Here is a 22086-nt window from a genome sequence, read left to right as displayed (position 1 = left end):
AACCTGCTGCTGTAAGCTGCAAAGTAAGAAAATAAAAGGCAATTCTTCCCCTGTGCAGAAAATGGTATGCAGAAAATATTAGTATGCATCATTAATCCACAACTTAGGGGTTGTCATACAGCACAGTGACAATTTCATGCTAAAATGGGCAACAAACATCCAATGTCATACATGAGCTGCCACCACAAACTGCAAAATGCAGCTATGCTATACTTCAACACTGGCAGGTAACTTTTGACCTTTGTGGAAATTACATTTAACCAGTGATTTGATTTACTCCTGTACGCTTCCTGAATCAGTGCTGTTTTAAATTTGCAGTGTTTTAGCAGTTTTTGCCATGCCTTCCTTGGAGGAATTATAATAGAAGAATCAGAATACATTATTATTATTATTATTATTATTATTATTATTATTATTATTTTACATTATTCAATTACATTCAATAAAGAAAGATGAATGGAAACTACATTGGGTAACCTGGTCGACAGCTCCTGTGAACATGAATTAGTCTATGCATCAGTGTATGCATTAGAGGACACGATTTCTAACTTAATGTGTTCCAACAACAATTACTTTGTGGCCACTGGGAGTGCACACACCAACTTTGAGAAAGTGTGTGTTATCAGAATAATACAAAATGTCAAGAAATCATTAATCTGCATCTTGAGAGATAGGAGGTACAGATTTTCTTTGAAGTAACTTATCTGGTTTCAGCATCTCATCCAGCCTTCCCCTGTGTTTAATGAGTTATGTGACTGTTAAAAGGAAAATCATCCAAAATAATACTTTTCAGATTTCTTATATATCCTGCTATGATCCAGACAGGCATACAAATTCAGTTCAGCACTCAACTTTACATTTAATTATATCATAAAATAGCAAAACATATGTAAATAAATTTCAAGAATAAAGCTATTTTCTGAACTGTACAGCAGGTTATTGGGGGAAATAAACGGAAGCAAATGAGTGCATGAAAATAAGTCAAGATAAATTCAACAAAAAATAATAGTTTTATAAATAAATCATTCTAACCCTTGAAGCAAAAGATGCAGTGGCACTTCCATCACCTCCTGTAACTACTTTGTGAACTCTCCAAGCATTCGTTGCACTACACGCAGCCATCAGTTTTCCCTAAAAGATAATCCCATTGGAACATCGGCTGTGTTGCAAACCCCCAGGGCAACCTCACAATGTCATATCACTAAAACTACATCTGTGATTTCATGTGCATGTACTCCTAAAAAAAGAATAGCAAAATGTGAAAAAAACAAGAGGAGGTTATTAGATGACAGAAAACTCAAAGCTATGCAGCCACAATAATGTGCCACTGGGCTCATAGACGCCTACGCATGACAGCATCTTTAATTAGCACACAATGGTTCAGCATGGATTTCTGCATAGAGAGAATAGTAATAAAAGCCCCTTGGACATGTGTGCGCTAGGTTCCCATGAGAGGCTTTATAGAATACAATGAAGAGAAATGTTTACTCTCAGTACAGTTTCATTAATCAGAAATTAAATGGGGTGCTACGTGCAGGCAGTCACTAGGTTTCCATTGATTTCATGTATTAGATGTACACCAGGGCATAAGTAAATATACCTATGATAACTATTACAAATAAATTACTTAATAATATAAAATGCGTCTTTCAATATAGCTGTGTTTGTGTCATTATTAAAGTAAAAAAACAACAACAACAACCAAAATATTAAAAATCATAGAAAATCATAAAGTTACAACCTTTATCTAAATACAGCTTAAATAAAATAGAGCTGCCACAGGTTGATATTAAATCCATTCCCCTGCAGATCAGATTTGATATGGGATTTGTGGTAAGCTACAACTTTCCAGCAGCAAGGCTCCTTCTTCTCAGTAGAGCGTGACCAATCAGAGCCGGAGGGTTTTAAAGATTTCATATCTTGTAGATTTAACATCTTGGAGATTTCAACAAAACCAGCATAGTGCAGCAACACCAACATTGCATTAAGCTCCAGTTTGTCACTACCACCTATTTTACATTAAGTACAAAGAGCAGTAGAAGGTGTTTATTGAACGGAAGTCTCCAGGCAACAAGTGACATCACTACAGACAATATCAGATCAGATTCTGTACAAATCCCTATAAGCCAGAAAAGATTTGTATTAAACTTTGTGCAAATGTCTTCTTATAACCTATGTAACAGCCTTGTAAAGTGTATTTCACCCTTTAGCTTTTATTTGAAGTTAATTTTCTCTTAGTATTCGTTTTAAAAAGAATTATACATTAATGACTACCACAAGTCTTAAAGAAAAATCAAAAGTGACCTTGAAAATGAGAACAACGGTAAATCTCATTGTACTTTTTGTCAACACATAAAGACTAAATTCAAAGGTCAGAGAAAGATAAACAGATGAACGGTTTTATTTCCAATGACCTGTGGGTACATCTAAATTTAAATCAATATAAAGCCGATGATTGGTCAAGCTGGAGTAGTAGTAAAATAGTAGTAGTCTTCTACCACAAAATATATTATATATTTTAGTGAATGCATTAAGTAACCCAGTTTACTGATTCAGTAAGGATAATCTAGATTAGATTTCCTATGTACTCAATGTACACAATGACTCTCAACATGTACATAACAGAAAATGTTTCAGCAACCAAACTAGATACAAATATAATTTTAACATAATTTTAAAAAACAGATGGGACAGTGTCAAAAATTTCTAAAAGACTAAACCCATACCAAATTTAACACCACCTTTATTAGTTTAGCATTTCATTTAAAGATTTCTTGCAATAGCAATAAAAGGTTTTAAAAACAGATTTCTTATAAGATGGAATTGTACTCTAAGTCAAGTATGTAGGAGACAAGTAGAGCAGACTTTCTTTTATTTTGTGCAGCAACAAATGTTTCAACACAATTTGCAGCTGAAGAAAATGCAATTGAAGACCATAAATATTAATTAAGAAACAGGTTCTGTGCTCCGGTATCCCTGGGGCTCAACAACGTCCTGAACAGAGGTAATTTGCTGAAGTTACACTCAAATGCGCACACTAAATGTCAGCTGAAATGGGCTTCAAATGCAAAAAAAGCAAAAGTTATTACACAATATCCTAAAATATATATTTTCTCCAATTACCTCACCCAAGGCCAGGTTCCAGTGGCAACCTTTCCGAAATCCCATAAAAGTGACACTGCCCCTCCCCCCAGGACAGAGTGGTCTCTGGCAGGCCCAGCAGAGTCAGCTGTCATCTTCCTTGGCGGTGAGACAAGTTGATATTTCATTTGAATGCACAGTGCTCAGGCACTGATGCAAAGGCTATTACCCAGAGTGCCCAAGTGGGTTGGCCAATAGCGCTACATGCTGCAACAGGCCACATGCTGGGGCACTTCAAAGAAATGAAAGTGTGGAGAAAAAAAGAAAAAAAAACCTAAATATTTCTTATTAAATGTTCTACCATATAAAAGATAATACACATTAAAAGGAGGGGTGTATGAGGTGGCTTTTAAAGGTTACTGACTGGCAGAAAAGTATAGTTAGCTTTTTATATTTAAACATTCACTGCAGCTGTGCCTGTTTTAAATTGGAAAATAGAAGACCGTCTACACTATAGGCTTAATTGTCACCTTCTCTTTCTTTCTTCTCTGTAAACATGCCAACATACTAAACTAAATAAAGATAGAATGTGACTGTGAGAAATACAGATCCCAATATGAGGCTTTAGTCTAGAAATAAAAGAGTATAATACATTCTAATCTGTATTTTTGCATAACCTAAAGCTTCTCCCAGTCCTACTTCCTGTGCATCCTTTTTTTACCTGACACTTCTGTTCTGACACAGCATCCAAGAATTTTAAAGTGTATGATGTGTGATTGAGCTTAGGCAAGCAAAACTGTAGGGTACTACAGCATGTGTGATATATTACACTATTGAGTGTGTTCACTCAGATTTAAGGCACATAGAATTAAAAATACTTCCAGAGGACAGAAGAACGTGACATATTACCAGTCACGGGGCCTATCATGCAATTGTGATTAATTGGACACAGTGGCATTACAATATTGAAATGAAGTACCTTTTACACACTTAAAACCCATTATTTTACGGCCATTAATTTGAAAATTGGAGTCAGCTGTAATTTCAACTCACAGCGAAAGCATGAAGCAGTATAAAACAGCTGATTTATGATAAAAGCTTATTTTACTACTACTGGAGCTGCACATACGTGCATACAGACGAGCAGCCAGTCCTACATACACAATACACTGCATATGGTGAGCAAAATATATGTAAAAGTGGAGCTTAATAGCAGTAATAGAAAAATACAGCTTAAATGGGGCAGCATCCATTAAAATTTTAAATGAAATGAGCAGTCAATTCTGTGAGCTCAGTTATTCTGTCTGGATTTGTGGGAGACGTAGTAACCGAGGTCTATTGAGTCCACGACCTACTCAAGCATAGCAGTTAAATGGGGAAATGAAGACAGACAGAGCTGCTCTTGCTGGAACCTTCACTAGGAAAAGAGGCATAGAGTTCTGGCAAATAGAAAAGAAGTGCAACCACTGCAGCAAAGAATTAGCCAAATGTTAATTAACTTTTATGTCATTAACTTGATAAATAAGGGTGAAGACTGATGAGTGTTCCACGTAGACCCCATTTGTGCATCCACTCTGTACAGTTGTTTGAGGGTATGCTTTGCCATTCTGCCCAGCAGATGCAAAGTGTCATCTGAAAGGCTTCTTTGTCTTCGAGATCTTCTCCATTTCTACTTTTCTGCTGAACTGGAATTTCATATATAATAACAATGAAATCTGTTATTATAAGATATAGTCACATCTTAAAAGTGAACTTACTTCTAGTGGCCATGTGAACAAGTGTGTATAAAAAAGGAAAGATAAATTCAACATCTTGGTAACTTAACAAAAGCAGTATGCATTCAGGGTTTTAAAGTTATGCACGTTAACCCAAAACAAAAGTAAGCTACATTTGCACCGCCCTTCACAAATGTAGAATTGGACAGGGAATAGATAAAAGTGCTCTTCAATGCACTCTTGCATCAGTTGCTTCAAACAGGGAAAAAAGTGCCTGATATGATACTCAGTTGGTGGGTTGGTTGGCTATTTGTCAAGTAAATTTCAGAGAATTCAACTGTTTTGGGAGCATGACTGAATAATTTTGATTTTGATAATCTGTTGCTTATACTACTGCTTATACTACTCTACGCACTGTTATAAAGTTATAAAAGGTTTGTGAATTCAGGAAAGCTTAGGCAGTTCTTGTCATAAAATTAAAAAAAAAAAAGAAAGAAACCTGTTGCTGCATGGGATTGTGTTTATGCCTCTTTAAATATGACAATACAAAATATGTAATTTGCCGATAGGCACGCCTATAGATTAACTCTTCAAGACCTAATTTTGTAATCAGGATTTTCTAAATCTAAAGAAACTGAAGTCACTTGTTGGCAACCAAAGAACACAGAACACACGACAGTCAAAATAACTGCTGTCAGCATCAAGTAGGCAGGTTCCAAGTGAAACTTTTCTCAATTTTGGGGTGAGCAATTAAAGTGACTACCAATGGGAGGGAAAGCCACTGTTAATCAACATATATTAGGGTTACCTAGGCAACTGGAGCCTGTAGTGACATTCCAGGCAACCAAAGGCCAACACGCCTCCTGTGTGAATGCCCCTTAAGCATATAATATTCCAGATCAATAGGATGAGTAACAATTCCTTGTTTATGCATTTATTATTTATCCACAACTAACTGTAATAAACATCAATACCTATTTATAAATCCTGTGCAGAGGTGCTGAAAGTAAAGGCTAACGATGGATATGCTGCTTCCACTGAGAATTCTTGATTGTGACGGGCAGACAGTAAAACCAGAGATCACTGATGCAAGAATCAGTTTGTAGACCTAAATGAAAGAGCTAATATTAACCTGCAGTTAAAGACAGCAAATTCATGGCTTAGTCAAAGAATGTCAGGAAAAGGAAAGAGGACTTTTCTTTAGCTAGCTACAGTGAAGAACGAGGCTGTGGGTCTAAGGGACTGCTGCAGGGGAAAGCAGAATGTAAATGTAACTGAAACCCCACGGAAAATAAAGACATTTGGATAAAGTTGCCAGTAAAGTGTGGCAGGGAAAGTGGTGGTGCGACAGAAAGTTAACACCTCTGGATGTCTGTCTGACAGATAGAAGCAGGGGAGGAGAGGGGAAACAATGTCTGTGTGTGTCAGAAAGAATACCACAGTATCGCAGCTGGAATGGAGAAAGACTGGGTGTGATCTGTATTGTTTTAATTTGAGTATGTGCAAACAATTACTGAAAATTAACTTCAGGTTTTTCAAATTTGATAGAGTTTTGAGCCAGGGTGTGTGAAACATGTCTAAAAGGTACGTGTTGCCTAGCAATGCGAGGATTTCACCTTGCATTAAATTTTAAAAAGGGAACAAAAATTAGATGAATACAAAATGTTAAATAGTTAAATGGTTTAAAGCAAGTGGCCATGGTGTAGGGAGGATCCTACCAATGAACTTACTTCTTTAAAAATAAATGAATCTTGTTTATGTTTCCATGAGCTAAAACTAAAGGGTTAAGGTAATCTTAAATTATTTCATTTTCCATCACAAAAACCAAAACAAAACATTATTTTCAATTTTCTTGAAAATAATTTGCCAGACCACATCAGGTCAATTGGCAATCATGTTTTAAAAAGGAAATGAATTAATTCTTTCACTTGTTGTTCTTTTTTGGAGGTGTCGACCAATTAAATAATCATTACTACAGTTTAGACTGGCGCTCTAACCGATGTCATTTAAGCGAAGGAGCCCAGCAAACGAAAACATGACGACTAAAGTGATGTCTCACACAAGTCACAACCTAATGTAGAGTATTTGTACACACCACATTCTTAATTTGCAAAGAGGAAGACCTTTAAAAGGGCTAATTGGTAATTTTGAATGTCAACATTTTTATACCACCAGGTTTTTGTGCCCATGAAAGCTGCCCGCTTTTGAAAAAGCCAGTCTTAATGAGAAGAGTTGGATGGAAGTGCTCTTAGCCATGTGACTTTTTAAAGTGAGCTTCAGCCAGCCCATTCTGGTCTGGTGCCTACAGTTTTCTCTCAGCCATACTGCTGGCCTGATATTGGTGTGACTTTGAGCCACATGAATATCCATAAATACACATCTGTTTATGCATGTGTGAGTAGCCTATGTTTTTCTGAATATCACAGACTATCACAAAAATGACATATTGAAAACCGAGAATAATAGATGGAAATCTGTGGTATTTAAGAGATGTCAGAGTACTGTTTAACATCCCCATTAAAACTTTAATTATCTGGTGGTTGCAATGTTTTGATCTGACATGACGTGTCTTACGAAGATCCATGAAAGACAGGAAGCTGCAGGAGTGTAATTAAAGTTATCAAACAGCAGACAGTTTTTATTATACCTTGATATCTGCTATTTTATCTAGCTATTGTACTCTTTATCTTTTCTAGTCTAGTGGAAGAAGTTTAATTCCTTGGTTGAAAAGATACACAGAATTTTAAGTGCAATTTCTTCACAAATAATAAAGCACAATATAAAGTAATAAGCACGTTTAACTCCAAAATAGATTTTTCATATTATTTCCTTTGGCCTTTAGTGCTACTTATCCATCTACATTGCGTTGGTGCGATTAGTCCAGTTTGGAAATACTAGCTGTAGAACTGTCTGTCTTCTTTTAGCTATACAGGAACTAACTGAATTTGCTCTTCCAAAGAAATAAACACAAAACTTCCCTTTAAGTAATCATTACATAGAAATCCAAAAATCAGCCAGTTTATGTGACACGATGTAACCACTTTATTATCTCCACCTTGTCATATCAGTAATATTAACTGGCTGAATGTTTCTATTGGTTGGCAGATACTGTTTGTCAGGAAGACAGAAAAAGTCACTACGTATGATTGCTTGGAGTAACTAGGTCATGACTTCTGCAATGAGATATTGCTGCTGAGTTTTTTTAAATGTATTTTTTGGCACATTGCACATCACAAGGTCAGTGCCATTTAGTTTGATTATGTTTAAAAGAAAGAAGACATCTTCATACAGTGGATACATCCAAAATAGGGCAACTCACACCAAAACAATCTTGATGGATAAAGAGATTTACGGGCCAGAAAGTTTTTTACATAAATTTGATTTTGGGATGAACCAATATTATGATGGAATTTACTGTTCTGGTTGGGGTGGATCTGCCTTTTATTTACCTACCTATATATTTTTTAAGAATCAGCATTTAAAGAAAAATCTTTGTGTCTAAAGTCCAGGCAGCATCAAACTGCATGAGGCAGACAGGCTGCTTCTCAAACTGTTCCACCCAATAAATCAGCCATATCACAAAGTCTTCCATCTTTACACCCACAGCGCTTTCCATCTCAGGCTGTCAGTGACAGCTGAAACTCTTCACAGCCCCATAACATCGTACATATCAAGAACTTTACTGCTCCTGCCTTTCCGATGGGCCTACACACTCACACACACGCACAACTTATTGGTTTATAAATCGGTGCAGAGAGCCAGAGAGCTCTGCAGATCAATATAAGTGCTGATGTCAAAAGATCAGCACAAACTGAACCGTTTAAGCTGGCCACTGCAAAGCGCGTCTGCTGTAAATGTTGAGGAATTGACAACAGAGATGATGTTAATGCATAAGTGTGTGTGTCCAAATGTGTGCGCGTTAGAGTGGTGGCATGCTGGTAATCAGCAAAGGTCGAAAGCATTGCAGGTTACTTTCATCCAAAATTGTGGCAAAATACATTTATGTTTAATCAGAATTCAGCACTTTGTGCCAGTGATTAGTCAGTCCCAATGAGCATTATAATCAGTTTAATGATTTCTGTTGCTTATGCTGTAACCAGCTCATTTTACTTTGAGAAAGCTATATTGCATTAGATATCTGAACTCTGGATCGTGGATTCTGCCTTCATCATTTTAACTGCTTCTTACATTGGTTTTCACTGGAGCCAGTTAAAAAGAAAAAGAAAAAAGGAGGTAGCATAGATAGTTGAAAACAAGGTGCATTTTCTTTTTCCAAAATGCTTTTGCTAACTTGAAAAATCAAGACTCCTGGCAGAAATTCTTCAGAATAAAGCACCAAATGCACAAATTGCTCTGAATAAAACATAACCAAGGCACAAAACTGGCATAAATATTATCTGAACAGTTTCTTTTCTTCATGTGTCTTCACACACGAAGATGAGCATACACAGGGATGCTGTGGTAGTCAGAATAAATGACAGTGTTGGTCATTACTTTTCATTATTTTAAAGCCCCTGGAAACCTAATTTCTAAATCAGCCTCTTACAGGTCATATGAGCGATGGGCTACTACATAAATTAACACTTTCTCTGCCAAAGTTAGAACCACTGCAGGTTCTTTCACATAACAAATTGTCATCATGTGCACAGGTCTGGAGTGTGGGGGACATTACTGGAATAAAGTGATGTCATGTACTTCCATGCGGGGAGTGCAATGAGTTGCATTTTACAACTGAATTCATCGTTTGCCTAATGCATAATAGTTGCGGCCAGTTTAAGAAGATACGCCATTAGTCAACAACAGAGACACAGGTTTCATCCAGATTTTTGTTTGTGATTTGGGCAACGAAATTTCTTTGGTTAAGCTTAGAGAAAAACTGCTTTTAGTCAGCTGAAGCAAACACCTCTGTCAAGTCACCGTAACCTTAACGACTCTCTTTGAGTGTCTAAATATAACCATAAAAGGTTGAATGAAGTTGAAGATTGCAAGCACTGCAAGCAGATAATGTGATGGAAAATTGGATTGTGGGAAGAGAAAAAAAATGAACACAGTCAAAAATTTTCAATAACAATATTGTTATGATTTGCCTAATACATTAGCTAGAAACCATTACTTATAGTATCAATATATATATATTATAACTCAATACAATGAGAAGTATAGAACACAGTCTTCAATAATTAAAATGTATGACAAACACATCTATGCTCAGCAGCCACGACACTAGGTACACCTGTTCAACTTTTTGTAAGGTACATAACTAATCAGAGAATCACATGGTAGCAACTCTATTTAGGCATCTAGACATGGTTGAGATGACCTGCTGAAGTTCACACTCAGCATCACAATGAGGAATAAAGTTGATTTAAGTGACCTTGAATGTGGCATGGTTGTTAGTGCCAGATGGGCTGGTCTGAGTATGCTGGTCTGGTGGGATTTTTCCACACAACCATATCAACAGTTTACAGAGAATGATCAGAAAAAGAGAAAATATCCAATGAGAGGCAGTTCTCTGGGTGAAAATGCCTTGTTGATGCCAGAGGTCAGAGGAAAATGGCCAGACTGCTCTGAGCCGGTGGGAAGGCAACAGTAACTGAAATAACCACTCATTACAACCAAGATGTGCAGAAGAGCATTTGTGAATTCACAACATGTTGGACGCTGAAGCAGATGGGCTACAGCAACAGAAGACCATAACAAGTACCACTCCTGTCATTTTAACTGGCTCACAAAAGCTGGAAAATTAGAGGATTTGAAAAACATTTCCTGGTCTGACTAGCCTTGATTTCCTGCTGCTTGCATCATTAGCCTCGAAGATCACACTGAGTTCACTGTACTGTTTGACAGTACATTTATCATATTCAACTTCTGACAGAAAATAAGTATTTAAGCGAAAATTAACCTTATATTGTCACATCTAACTATCAAGCATAAAGAACCTTTAAGCTTGACAGAAATGTTGTTTTTATTTCTCAAATCACTATGTTTAAAGTTTTCTGACAAGTGACCTCTTGTGGCCACATGAATAATGACTGTGGTAACTGAGTAAGAGGTGTTTGATGATGTCATTGGCGGTTTCTTTTAACCAAAACCCAAATCTCTTTCCTATTTACCAAGTGATTTTAGTTGCAGAATCGTAGCAGACCAGAATAATTTTGGATAATTAATTATCTTTTCTGTTGCTCAGGCTGGTGGACATGCAAAGAAAGCAAATCAAGCCAAAAATATTAAGAAGCCTGCATAATCAAATGTAAAACCATGACAACCAAATTCAGGCCGTGATGCACCTCAGTGGCATAAAACATTATCATATGCCTCTAGCTGCAGAATCTTTTTCTTCTCCAAGCTCAGCTCCCACTTCTTACTGCCAGACTTTGTTCTCAGTTTTGTGTGTCTGCCCATATTTCACCGTATCAGTTCAATGTGCGGGACACATTGTTTGGGAAAGCCATTCACAGCTGAAGTCATTGCAGGATTTCAAGAAAAGGAAAAAAAAATGGAAAAGGCATTGCTTTTCAAAATAGCCCAACAGTCTGCACAACAACAGGGACAAAAACCCTTCAAATCAATGACCTGGAGGTACACTGAAATAATCTGCTATATTATGACAGTTTGATGGCACGAGTGGGAAGCAGTACAGAACATATTACTAAACCTCAGCAAAAAAAAATGACTAATGGGGACTTTCAGTCATTCTCAGAATAAGGAAAGATTCCTCACAATGAGAATAATTCTTAGTGGTGGCTTCAGCAGGTTTTAAAGTAGCTAGAGCTACAACTGTTTAGATTGTTCAAAGTCGGACTTTTTGTCTTCACGTTTTCTAAAAAGTAGAGACAGGGTTTTGTAAAAGTCATAAAGTTGTGCAAAGTCTAAAGGAAACTGCAACAAGTTCTGTTATAGTTTTAATCCATAGGGCAGAGAGACCTTGTCTTTTACATAAACTTATTTACTGTATTTGATTTAATTAAAACTTGGCAGTATTACTGGCAACATGAATTTAAGAAGCTGAGGAAAAAAAGTAGACTGCAGGAGCTGCAGAAAAGTGGATGGTTTACTGCCAAGAGCAACCTATAAACAACAGTAGATCTCCTAATTATCTGCACTATTATAAGCCTTAAAATGTGAAATTTTTAAAAAAAAGCTGTGCACACAGGTGACTTCTTCTTTTTTCTTTGTTTTCAAAGACATTCAGTTGAGGTTTTTCAAGAGTGCTCCATGGACTAATTAGCGTCTCAGTCTGCTTGAGGAAACTGACGGATTATTGAATATAAGGGACGTTATTTCAGTCTAACGGCTCTGTTGCTCTTGTCTCCTCAGTTCTGCTACAGTAGACGAGTGTGTACGGACAGACTGGTGAACACCGAGATGCCGTGTCACAGAAACTCTTGCTTCACTCTTCGAGCTGAAAATGTAGCTTCCTTGTGTCATTTATTGTTGTGGGATGAATACAAGTTTCACTGCTCGGGCCATGGAGAGGGGAGTTCACATCCATCACTGTTTAGCTGTCAGTGAAATTGCACACTGAGCAATTATGCACTGTAAAAATATTACTTGATTGTTTGTTACCAGTTTTGAACATGAAATGGTCAAAAAGAAAAATGTGAGATGTGACATTTTATTGCATTTCTATTTTTTTTATCAATGCAAATTGAATGCATTGAAGCCGAGTCAGTCTGGCAAAACAGGCACAGTGAAGAAAGTTGTTATGGAAATTATTCACAGTTAGACCAAGCTAGTAATTGATTAATGAGAGGACAATTGAGCATTCTTCTGTTGATGCTAAACTGTTCAGCTGCTAGTTTTCTGTATATGATATTAAGATAATGCCAAGTTTTATTGTTGAATTCACAAAGAAAACTTCAGCCCTGCCAACAGCATAAACTTCCCCTAATTAATCAGCCCCTGAATGAGGGAAAACAAGGTGATGGGTGCGACTGGGATGTAAGAGAGCGCTTTAGTGAGAAGTGTGGATATCCTAACAAATGCAGCCACTTATTCTGGGTTATAGTAATTGTGATGACATAATTAAAATGTGCTCATTAGCAGCACTAAGCTCCTCATTACTTGGGAAAATGCCACAATTCTGCACAGATGTGTAGGCACCATGTTTTCCTTGGGCCTGTTTCAGCTTTTCATTAGATTTAGTAATAGAAAAATAAAAACAAAGAAAAGGCGCATAAATCCAACAGAAAATCAAGTCAAACAAAAAGAGTGGCTGCAGTGTTAGGAAGAGTTAGGAAAAAAGAAAACAACTCATATAGGTTTCAGTGCACCACATGCTCTGGTCCAACGGTGCGTGTAAGCGCTCGTGCATGCCTGGATATGAATAATAGTCTTTCACTGAGCTATTCAACAACAAAAGTTGCACTGAAAGGAAATGACATGAAACATCATGAGGTTTTCCGTTTGAGCAGCTCCAGACTGCTTGAAAGTGACAGCGTCATTTCATCGCATATTCAGTGACAATCCCAAACACCCAAAACTTGTTTGAGGATCCCAAGTATATGTTTAAAAAAAAAAGTGCTGGAGCTGCAGAACACGAAGAATCCCCTGAAACACTGAAGAGAAGTGTGGGTTTGTAAGGCTGAGGAGTGAATTTAGCTTTGGAGCACCCACAGTCAATAAAATGGAGGAGGTGATAGGCAGTGTGGGATGAGATTGTAGGTACCCAGAGCTGTCAGGAGAAGAGGGGCAGTCAAAACATGTCAGTGCTTAGAAAGGAGAAACAAGAGGGGGTATGAGGTGGAAGCCAAAGAAAACAGGCACATCTCACCACCATTTTTTTTGCCCATTTCAGGTTCAGATTGGGTGAACAAACTTGCCATTGCAGCATAAAAATCAAGGACAGTTAATGAGCTGTTCAGCTTCAGCTCGTGTTGCAATGTCTCGTCGACTGATTCAGATTAGGGCTACATCACTTCCACACCAATAAGGTGACAGTAGTCTTCTCTGTCTCCTCGCCTTGATATTCACAAGCATGAACTCTCCCGTCTGTTTCTTCCTTCCTTTTTTCCCCCCTGCTCAAATTCCCAAATAGAAAACGAAAGCCTCTGTTTTTTTCAAGTACTCACACAGATTCTGAGCGAATAGGACAAAAGTAGTCTCCTGCTCTTAAATAAAGGAGATGCCAGCTTGCTGCGCATTAATATGCCACAGAAGACTTGGGGATTTTTTTTTTCCCTAAACGTCTACACATTCACAAAGGGCGGGAATCGTTTTAAAACGACACAGTTCTCCACTTACTTACCCATATTGTCTCATCGGTCCGTTCCCTCCGTCCTCCGTAGCGCTATCCACCGCACAGATCACGACTTCTTCTCTCTTGTCTTTTCTTGTCAGTACCTGGAGAGCCGAGGAGCTCTTTTCGCCCCTCACGCCACGGGTGACTCACCTGCCTTCATTCTGAAAAACTGTCGCTCGATTATAAAAAAGCTTTTAAAGTTTGCGCACATGCTTCCTCACACGAAGCAACTTTCCAGACCTGTCGCGAATAGCCGTGTCATTAAGCCCTAAGTTGGAAGCCAAACGCCTGGCTCTACAGGGTTCTTTTACCCTGATAGACCCTTGGTCTCGGAGCAGGTATCTTTAGAAAAAAAAAAGAAAAAAAAACAAAACTGCAACCAAAAAAACAAAACAGTCACGCTGCAAAAGTTGAGAGGTTAAAACGAGCATTTACCACTGGGATCGCTTGCAATGAACGGTTGTGCGCCAGGTGTCCTCTGCGCAATCGTCCAGCAGAGCAGCAAAGGCGCTAGGCACGGAGCACAAGCAAGCACGGGCACTGTCGGGGGCTCCTGTGCAGTGCTTTGGCGAGGTTTGCGTGTGCGCGCACGGCCGCGCGAGGGAACGTGTGTTCGCGCATGTGGGAGAAAGAAAAAGAGAGAGAGGAGAACACGTTCGACGCAGCATTTAACAGCTGCAGGCATATTTTTGGTCATATATGAAATTTTTGTTTTCTTTTGTTCTTATTTTTTTTTCTTTAGGTTCGACTGCTTCTTCCACCGCCACCACAAATCAGCGGAGGACCCCCCCCCCCCATTTAACATGCTTTTCCAAGTCTATTATGCAGGTGTGGAGGATATGCTGAGGGCTATATGTGGTCGTCATTATATCATGAGTGGGTAGCCTGCCTGATCCCACCTCGTGTTGCATAATTATTGCAGATAGATCGACGGGAAACCTGTTAGAGCGGGGAAACTGTTGGACAGGGTGTCGGGCTAATTAAAAATAGAGGAATAAAACACTGAAACATATCCAGATATTTCTCTGTAGGATGGCATGACACTACTACTGAGAAACCAGAGAGATAGTGGTTGTTTAAGTTTTGCGTAATTGTAAAACATTACATTCTGATATGGCATTCCTCTCTTACATTGAAGGTACCAGTTTAAAATGGTTTCAAATGTTTGATTTGGTGCTTCCTTTTTTGACTCACTTTACATTCTGACTAATCCCTGGGATGGTGTTAAGTCACCCAAACGGTAATTCCTTTATTTTAGATGATTCAGACACAGAGTTAAAAAAGGAAGATCAATTATAAAAATGTGCCCATTATGAAATAGCTTTAAGTTTAGGCTTGACAGACTGTGGGCTAAAGTGATTCACTGAACATTTTATAACACCATGACATTGAAAGTGCGAGGTTTACACACATCTTTCTCTCACTCTTGTACAAGTGCCTTATTGAGGAACAGTCCACATTTCAAGAGCCTGAGAGTCAAAAGTTTGAGTGTTGTAGTATTGTGTAAAAGTCTCAAGCTGCTACTTGTTTCCTAATATTTTGCTTCCAAGGATCCAGACATTTTTTCAAATTTGTTTCCAGGCTTAGTGGAGGTCATTCCAAGTTTTTCTTTGGACACTGGCTGCTTTCACTCATTTTCAATCCTTGTAACTGACCATTGTTCTTCTTGTTGTTACGGCACTTAACACTGACCAGTGAATCATTTAAGTATTTAAAAAAAGGCACCAAACTCAAGGAATGAGCCAGTGTTGTGTCTACACATCACAGATCACTTAGCAAAGAACCAATATGAAACGGTCTCTTTAGGCACTTATTAGCAGGTATTAGCAGACTGTCACAAACACATAATTTGCTTCCACTGAGTGCTTGAAAAGAACAACTGACTTCTTCCTGATTTGAGAGTTCACCTTCTGTTCTAAAACATCTGAGAGTCTCTGATATTTTACCCGTAGTTGTCCTGTTAAATGTGCTACATTGTTACATTGCCACGTAAGTCAAGGAGTACACAAACATAAATTACTTAAATTAGTGAACTTGCAAAGGAAAGAGCCTCAGACATTAATGATGGAGAAAAAGGGGGACTAATGGAACAAGATTGTCATCTCTTCAATGGCGCATTTGTCAGAGGAACTCAGAAGAAATTTCTTCAAGCTTTACATTCCAGGGCACTTTAAACACAGCATCAAGCTCAGACAAAACTGGTTAGGCTTCAGTGAGAATCCTTTACATGGGAGAAACCGAATGGCCATTCAACAAACACAAGGCATAGCACAGGAAAGCTACGTTAACAGGACAAGACTCCACTGGACGCCTGCATCTAGAGAAAGGACATTGTTAGTGTTATAAGGATGCTAATGTTCACATTTTGGACTGAGAAAATGAATGAACGAGTATTGCTGAACAGAGGCAGTGACTTACAATTCCAGCCAGCAGCCAGCTACAAGTCTTGAGATCCATTCCCAGGTGTTTCATGTCCCACTCACACCTTCATTTATGTGACCACAATAGCGCAAATGATGGTGGTGTTGGGCAATGTCTCATACAAGAATCACACCTCTGCTCTGGTGATGATAATGACCCGCACCGTTGTTCACATCTTGTCTCATGTGGTAACTCACATGATTATTAGTGGGCAACGACACTCAGGACCACCTCCAATGAGACAACAAGGGGTTAAATACCCAACAATTTCCAACAGTTGTTTTTATGTTGTCGGACCCCTGGGCGCAAATGTCTGGTGGGCCTTGGGGTACTTCTTTTGCTGATCAGTTTTGTTTTGTTTTTTCTTTAAAAATTCTATTAGAAAATGTATAAGGATATATTTAATATTTAATCTGTCTTTGCACACACACACACACACACACACACACACACACACACACACACCTGTTGTCTCCTTCCTCCCTCACCCTCTCTCTGTCTCTGTCTCCCTGATGATCTCTTCTTTTTCTCCTTACATCTCGTCAGTTCCATTTCTCTCCCTCTGTCTCTTGCACTTGTTCACCATCCCTTTTCCCGATTAGTGTCAAAACAATAATTAATGCAAAAGTATTGCTCAGTGAGATTTTCTCAGAAAAAAACATGCTTTTGGGACGTGTCCATTTACAACAGCAATAAACAAGGTTTTTTTTCTTTATTATAAATAAATAAATAATGCAGGCAACATTGACGTATTCCCTGGATGTTTGCATCCTTGGTTGTGAAGGACACAACTCCACTGATGTGAGCAGCCTGGCTTCTTTATTTAGAGCCTACTAAATTTTCTGTATATACGTTATATATATTTTCCACTGATTTTCAAAGGCAGGGTTCATGTGTAATAAGAGGAGCTAAAGCAATGTCAATACAAACTGGGCAACACAGATGCAAAGCAGCATGTTTTCCAACCTATTTGTTTGTTCCTCGTGTCGCTAAGCTGAACAGCTGTAGAAGCACAGTGATATTTTATGGATCAAAACATCTTTGAATGTCAGATATGGTCATTTTCTTTGAACCAGCTGTAAACTAACAAGAGCGCCTTTATTTTACCCATGAATTTATTTATTTATTTAGATGAATTTCAACTAGCAAGCTGACAATGTCTCCTTGAAGCTCCCAAGGCTCAGCCTTTCAGCTCTTTGCATACCACACAGCTCAAAAACATTCAGCTATGCTACATGTTCCATAGCGTTTTACACATTTTTGAAGTGGAATCTGCCAATAGCACTTTCAGTGGCTCAGACAGAGAAAACACTTGCGATTAAGAGTGAGAAGTACTGTAAAATTTCTAGATATTTCAAGCATATTGAGCAGCAAGTTTGAAGGTTCGAAGCTTGTTCTGTCACCTGGAGCCACAGGCGCAAGGAGGTGGAGCTGTAAATCAGAAGGGCTTTAAAGTCCTGATGTACAGTCCCTCCTCCTTCTTCTTAACAGCAGACAAGGTCTTAATGCTGATAGTGAGGAGGGGGAGGATTGAATTGCAACAAAGTGTGGTGTCAGCAAAGAGATGTCATGTGGAATCAGATAGAAGTGTCCACCATGACAGAGTGAGGATGGTTGATGGAACTAGATTAGCTAGTGGATGGTGGTAAGAGTAAGGGAAGACTTAAATGACCAGACATGACAAAACATGGTGTTACTTTCACTGTAGACGTTATATAAAGATGGACATAGCATTGCCCATTATGACTGAAGTCCTATCCCCTCCTGTCTTGAAACCACAAAGAGTGAAGAAGAGGGGGGGATTTTCAAAATTTAATACGGTAACATCTTGTCAAACACAACTCTATAATTTACACAATATTATCATGTATTCAGTAAAAATTGAAACTAGAAACGGAGACCTTAATTTTATTAGAAAAGTGTGTACCAAGGTTATAGATAATATGATCAATATTTCATGTTGTAGATAATGTGAGCAGAATGTTTATTTCTATGTGAGTGGACTTATTGGTGGCTACTCCAGAGTAGAACAAGCACAAAGGGAGTTTTAAGTACTCACATGTCTACATCTGCCTGTCTTTGGGGATGAAATTCTGTACATCAGCCAAGCAAGGTATTACAAATATTATAGCTGAAACTAAATTCAGAGATGAGAGAAATATTTTTGTGTTACTTTCTTGCAGTGGTATGTAGACCCTCGAGACAACAAAAAAACACACTGTTCAGTCTCTTCACTTAATGTTAAAAAATGGCACATATTTTGCATTTTATTTAGGCTAGTTGTTTGTTTCTGCACCAACAACAGACACAAGCCCTGAGCTGGCAAAGGTGTGTAGTATCCAAAAAGTAGGGCCCAGCCAGAAACATAAGTCTAAATTAGAATGATATCCTTTAGTTGTTGGATTTATAAATTAAAAGCTGATTAAAAACAAATTCCTCATATCAAAGGTTACATCACTCAGTCAAAAAAATCCCCCCACCCACCAAAAAAAAAAAAAACCCAAACAAAAAACACACAAAACCAAACAAAAAAGTCATATAATTTTAAGGAAACTGCAAAAAGGAGATTCAGTCAAGAAACATTCTTGAATATGAAGCAGTCAGAGGTATGTTTTGTGTTTTTGTGTCTGACTGTGAACTCCTCTATTTTTACTTCCATTTCTCCCAACGGACATGATTCATAACTTCGATGGCAGTAGAGGTCTTTATCACGTTTAGCCTTTATTTAAAAGACCTGTTTTTTATTGGAAAGACAGATTCAGTGGGGGCACTCGACTAATACAAGATGGAAACTGGACTGACATTCAGTATTGATTGAATATTCAATTTGCAATATCGATTGGCAGGCCAAAATGAGTAATATAAACGCTTATCTTGCAGGAAATACTATTAAGTAGTCAGTGAAATTGGTATAAATAGTGTTTAATTTTTAAAGTTAATATTCACTTAATTTCCTACAAACTGAAATATTTTATTCAGTAAAGGCTGTCAGTTTATACCCCATTTTGTTCTGTAGGTCTAATTCCTCTTGGACCAACAGATGGAGCAAGACGTTTTAAAGGAGGAAGGATTGATTGGAGCACTAGAGTGTCAGGTGTGACTGTGAGGCAATCGCAAATGATTTAATGACTCATGGGTCACTTAGGAGGGCTCCTGAGCAAAATGATGCCTATACAGGGCCCTGGGGAGGTTGACCCTGCTCATGATCAGAGCATGTGCACCACATTTTTCCATTCACTTATGTTTTCATTCATGTTAATTTTATTTTGGACAAGGATATATTAAAACCTGGAGAAATACTTTGGCTTAAGGCTGTAAGTGGTGAAGTTTTCTAATCTATGTGAACAGATATGTGAATACCTATCATGGGCATAATACACAATTAGCTGTTGTGACATCTGCTTATATTTATATCACATCTGCAAAACTCTCACAAATTAAAAAAGGACAATTCTCCACCATGGTCACTGGCCGTAAATAAAACTGAAAGACTAAAAGCCTGCTCTCATAACTTTTTATGTGGCTTCAAATTTCTCCCGATCTTTTGACATACTGTTTTTTATTTAATTAGACTGCGTGATTCTGCTGCTGCAAATCAGTTGCAAGTCGACAGTGAAAACTTTTTGTCATATCTAGGACAACAACATCTTGTACCGTGAATATGAAATGTTAAATGTCTCAACTAGGCAGCCATCTTTCTTGATCACATCGCCCTGCTGTTGTAAGGCATTACTGTCTGCAAATTATCTTAGGAGAGTCACGACTCTGAAGTAGACAATCACGAGAGACGTTTGCATTGGTAATGTATAAACTAGACTTTAAACTATTTATAGTTGTTAAATTTAACTTTAATTTGTGATATAAGTCATATATCAATTAACTAATTCCATATATTTGTCTGATTTTTCAAATAGTGGAATAAGTAGGATAACATTGACAGGATTACTTTTGTAGCTTAGCTACAGCTAAATGTTTTGATAGATTAACATCCTCAGCTCTTTTGAAACATCAGACATACATGTAAGCTTCTGGTGTCAGTCTCTCACAGGGAAAGATTTCTTGTTCAAGAGGCAAAGATGAAAATACTGGGAGCTCACAATACTGTGCTGCCACCAGACAGTATTATCACAGACATGCCCTCATATACACCAACCATTTGACTTGCTGGGAGTATTTATGCTGCCACTCTTCAACCTTTTGATTCACCAGCTTCATGTCGGTTTCTTGTAGAAATGTGGGAACTCAGTAACTGAAGTAGAATTGAAAGGACAAATCCATGGAGCAAAGGCCACAATGAAAGTAAAGTAATAAAATAATTTGCATGACACAGTTTAGCATGTTCAATCTGAATAATTAACTTCAGCAGTCTTCAATTATCCTCTGTAGTTTAGCCATGCAGAGATAAGTGGCTCAACAAGTGTTCTGGTCACTGCTGACTGCTGAGTCTATAATGTGACAGCAACCAACAACCAACAGACAACATCATTCCAAAATCCAAGTTGAAATCTCAAATTTTGTTGTTTAGGACATTTTCTCAGGTATACCTTACTAGGACCTTCTTTAGCCTTCAGAGCTGTATTAATTCTTTTTGGCATCAACACTGTGGTGGAAACATTCTTCTGAATTTTTGGTCTATATTGGTGTGATAACATCTTGTAGCTACTGCAAATTTGTTGACGGCTTATCCATGATGTCACTGTTTCATTTCACCATATTCCAAAGGTCCTCTCATCCCAAAGGACTGGGAACTGTGGATTGGATTTAAATTATACTTATTTACTACTGAAGGGTCACAAAATCTGACACTCCATGACACTGCTATCACAAGTATACAACAAAGCATTAGTAAAAGACTGGGATGTCAGAATATCATAGCAGAAATTAAGATTTATCAAACTCTATTTTCCAGTTTTGTTGACTCTGTGTAAATTATAACCTTCCTGTTCTCAGCTGTGGCACCTGGTGTGGTCTTCTACTGCTGTGGGCCATCTGCTTTGAGCTGTTGTGCATACAGAGATGCTCTTCTGGCTATTCAAGTTTGTGTTCCTTTCCTTTTAGCTTGAAGCAGTTTGGCCATTTCCCTCTGCTCTCTGATAACAACAAGGTATTTTGGCCAAGAGAACTGCTGCTCACTAGATATTTTCAGTTTTTCAGTCCACTTTCTTTAAACCGTAGAAATTGTTGTATGATAAAAGGTCAGTAGATTTGCAGTTTCTGAAATATTTAGAAATACAGCCTGTCTGTAAGCAACAACCATGCCACATTCAAAGTCACTTAAATCCCATTTCTTCCCAATTCGGTTGCTCAGTTAAAACTTTAGCAGGTCATCTTGACACAAATCACTTTCACTAAATCACTTTATCTACAATATATTTTTCTGATTAGATATTAGTATTAAAAATAACAAACAGGAGTTTAATTTAACAGGTGAACCTAATAACGTGTCTGCTAAATGTACATTTCAGAATGATGATGATGAAATTCTGGTTTTGGATTGCAGGGGTTTGAGCTATTCTAGCTCTAATTCACTGACTGTCCAAAGAGAAATCTGATCCCCCGTTTTCAGTGATGTTCTCCCCAAATTCACTTTAATATGAGGTGTTTCCAACTCTCAAATTTCTATATTAA

At 37.9% G+C, this 22086-nt stretch overlaps 1 protein-coding gene across 2 annotated transcripts in view; it reads right to left on the bottom strand.

The window, feature by feature from the left end:
- Positions 1–14590, bottom strand: part of lrrtm4l1 (leucine rich repeat transmembrane neuronal 4 like 1) — a 59140-nt gene extending 44550 nt beyond the window's left edge. For both annotated transcript variants that reach the window (XR_015719351.1, XM_006795628.2), the window contains exon 1: positions 14044–14590. Coding sequence is in view for 1 of the 2 variants with exons in the window: in XM_006795628.2 (XP_006795691.1) it covers positions 14044–14047 (4 nt within the window). In the remaining variant the exon portion in view is untranslated. The remainder of the gene's footprint in view (positions 1–14043) is intronic.
- Between the last annotated feature and the right edge of the window lie 7496 nt (positions 14591–22086).

This window comes from Neolamprologus brichardi, chromosome 7 (genome assembly GCF_056152115.1).
Source record: "Neolamprologus brichardi isolate AB-2024 chromosome 7, ASM5615211v1, whole genome shotgun sequence".
Lineage (NCBI taxonomy): Eukaryota > Metazoa > Chordata > Actinopteri > Cichliformes > Cichlidae > Neolamprologus > Neolamprologus brichardi.
This window is presented reverse-complemented; position numbering and strand designations above follow the sequence as displayed.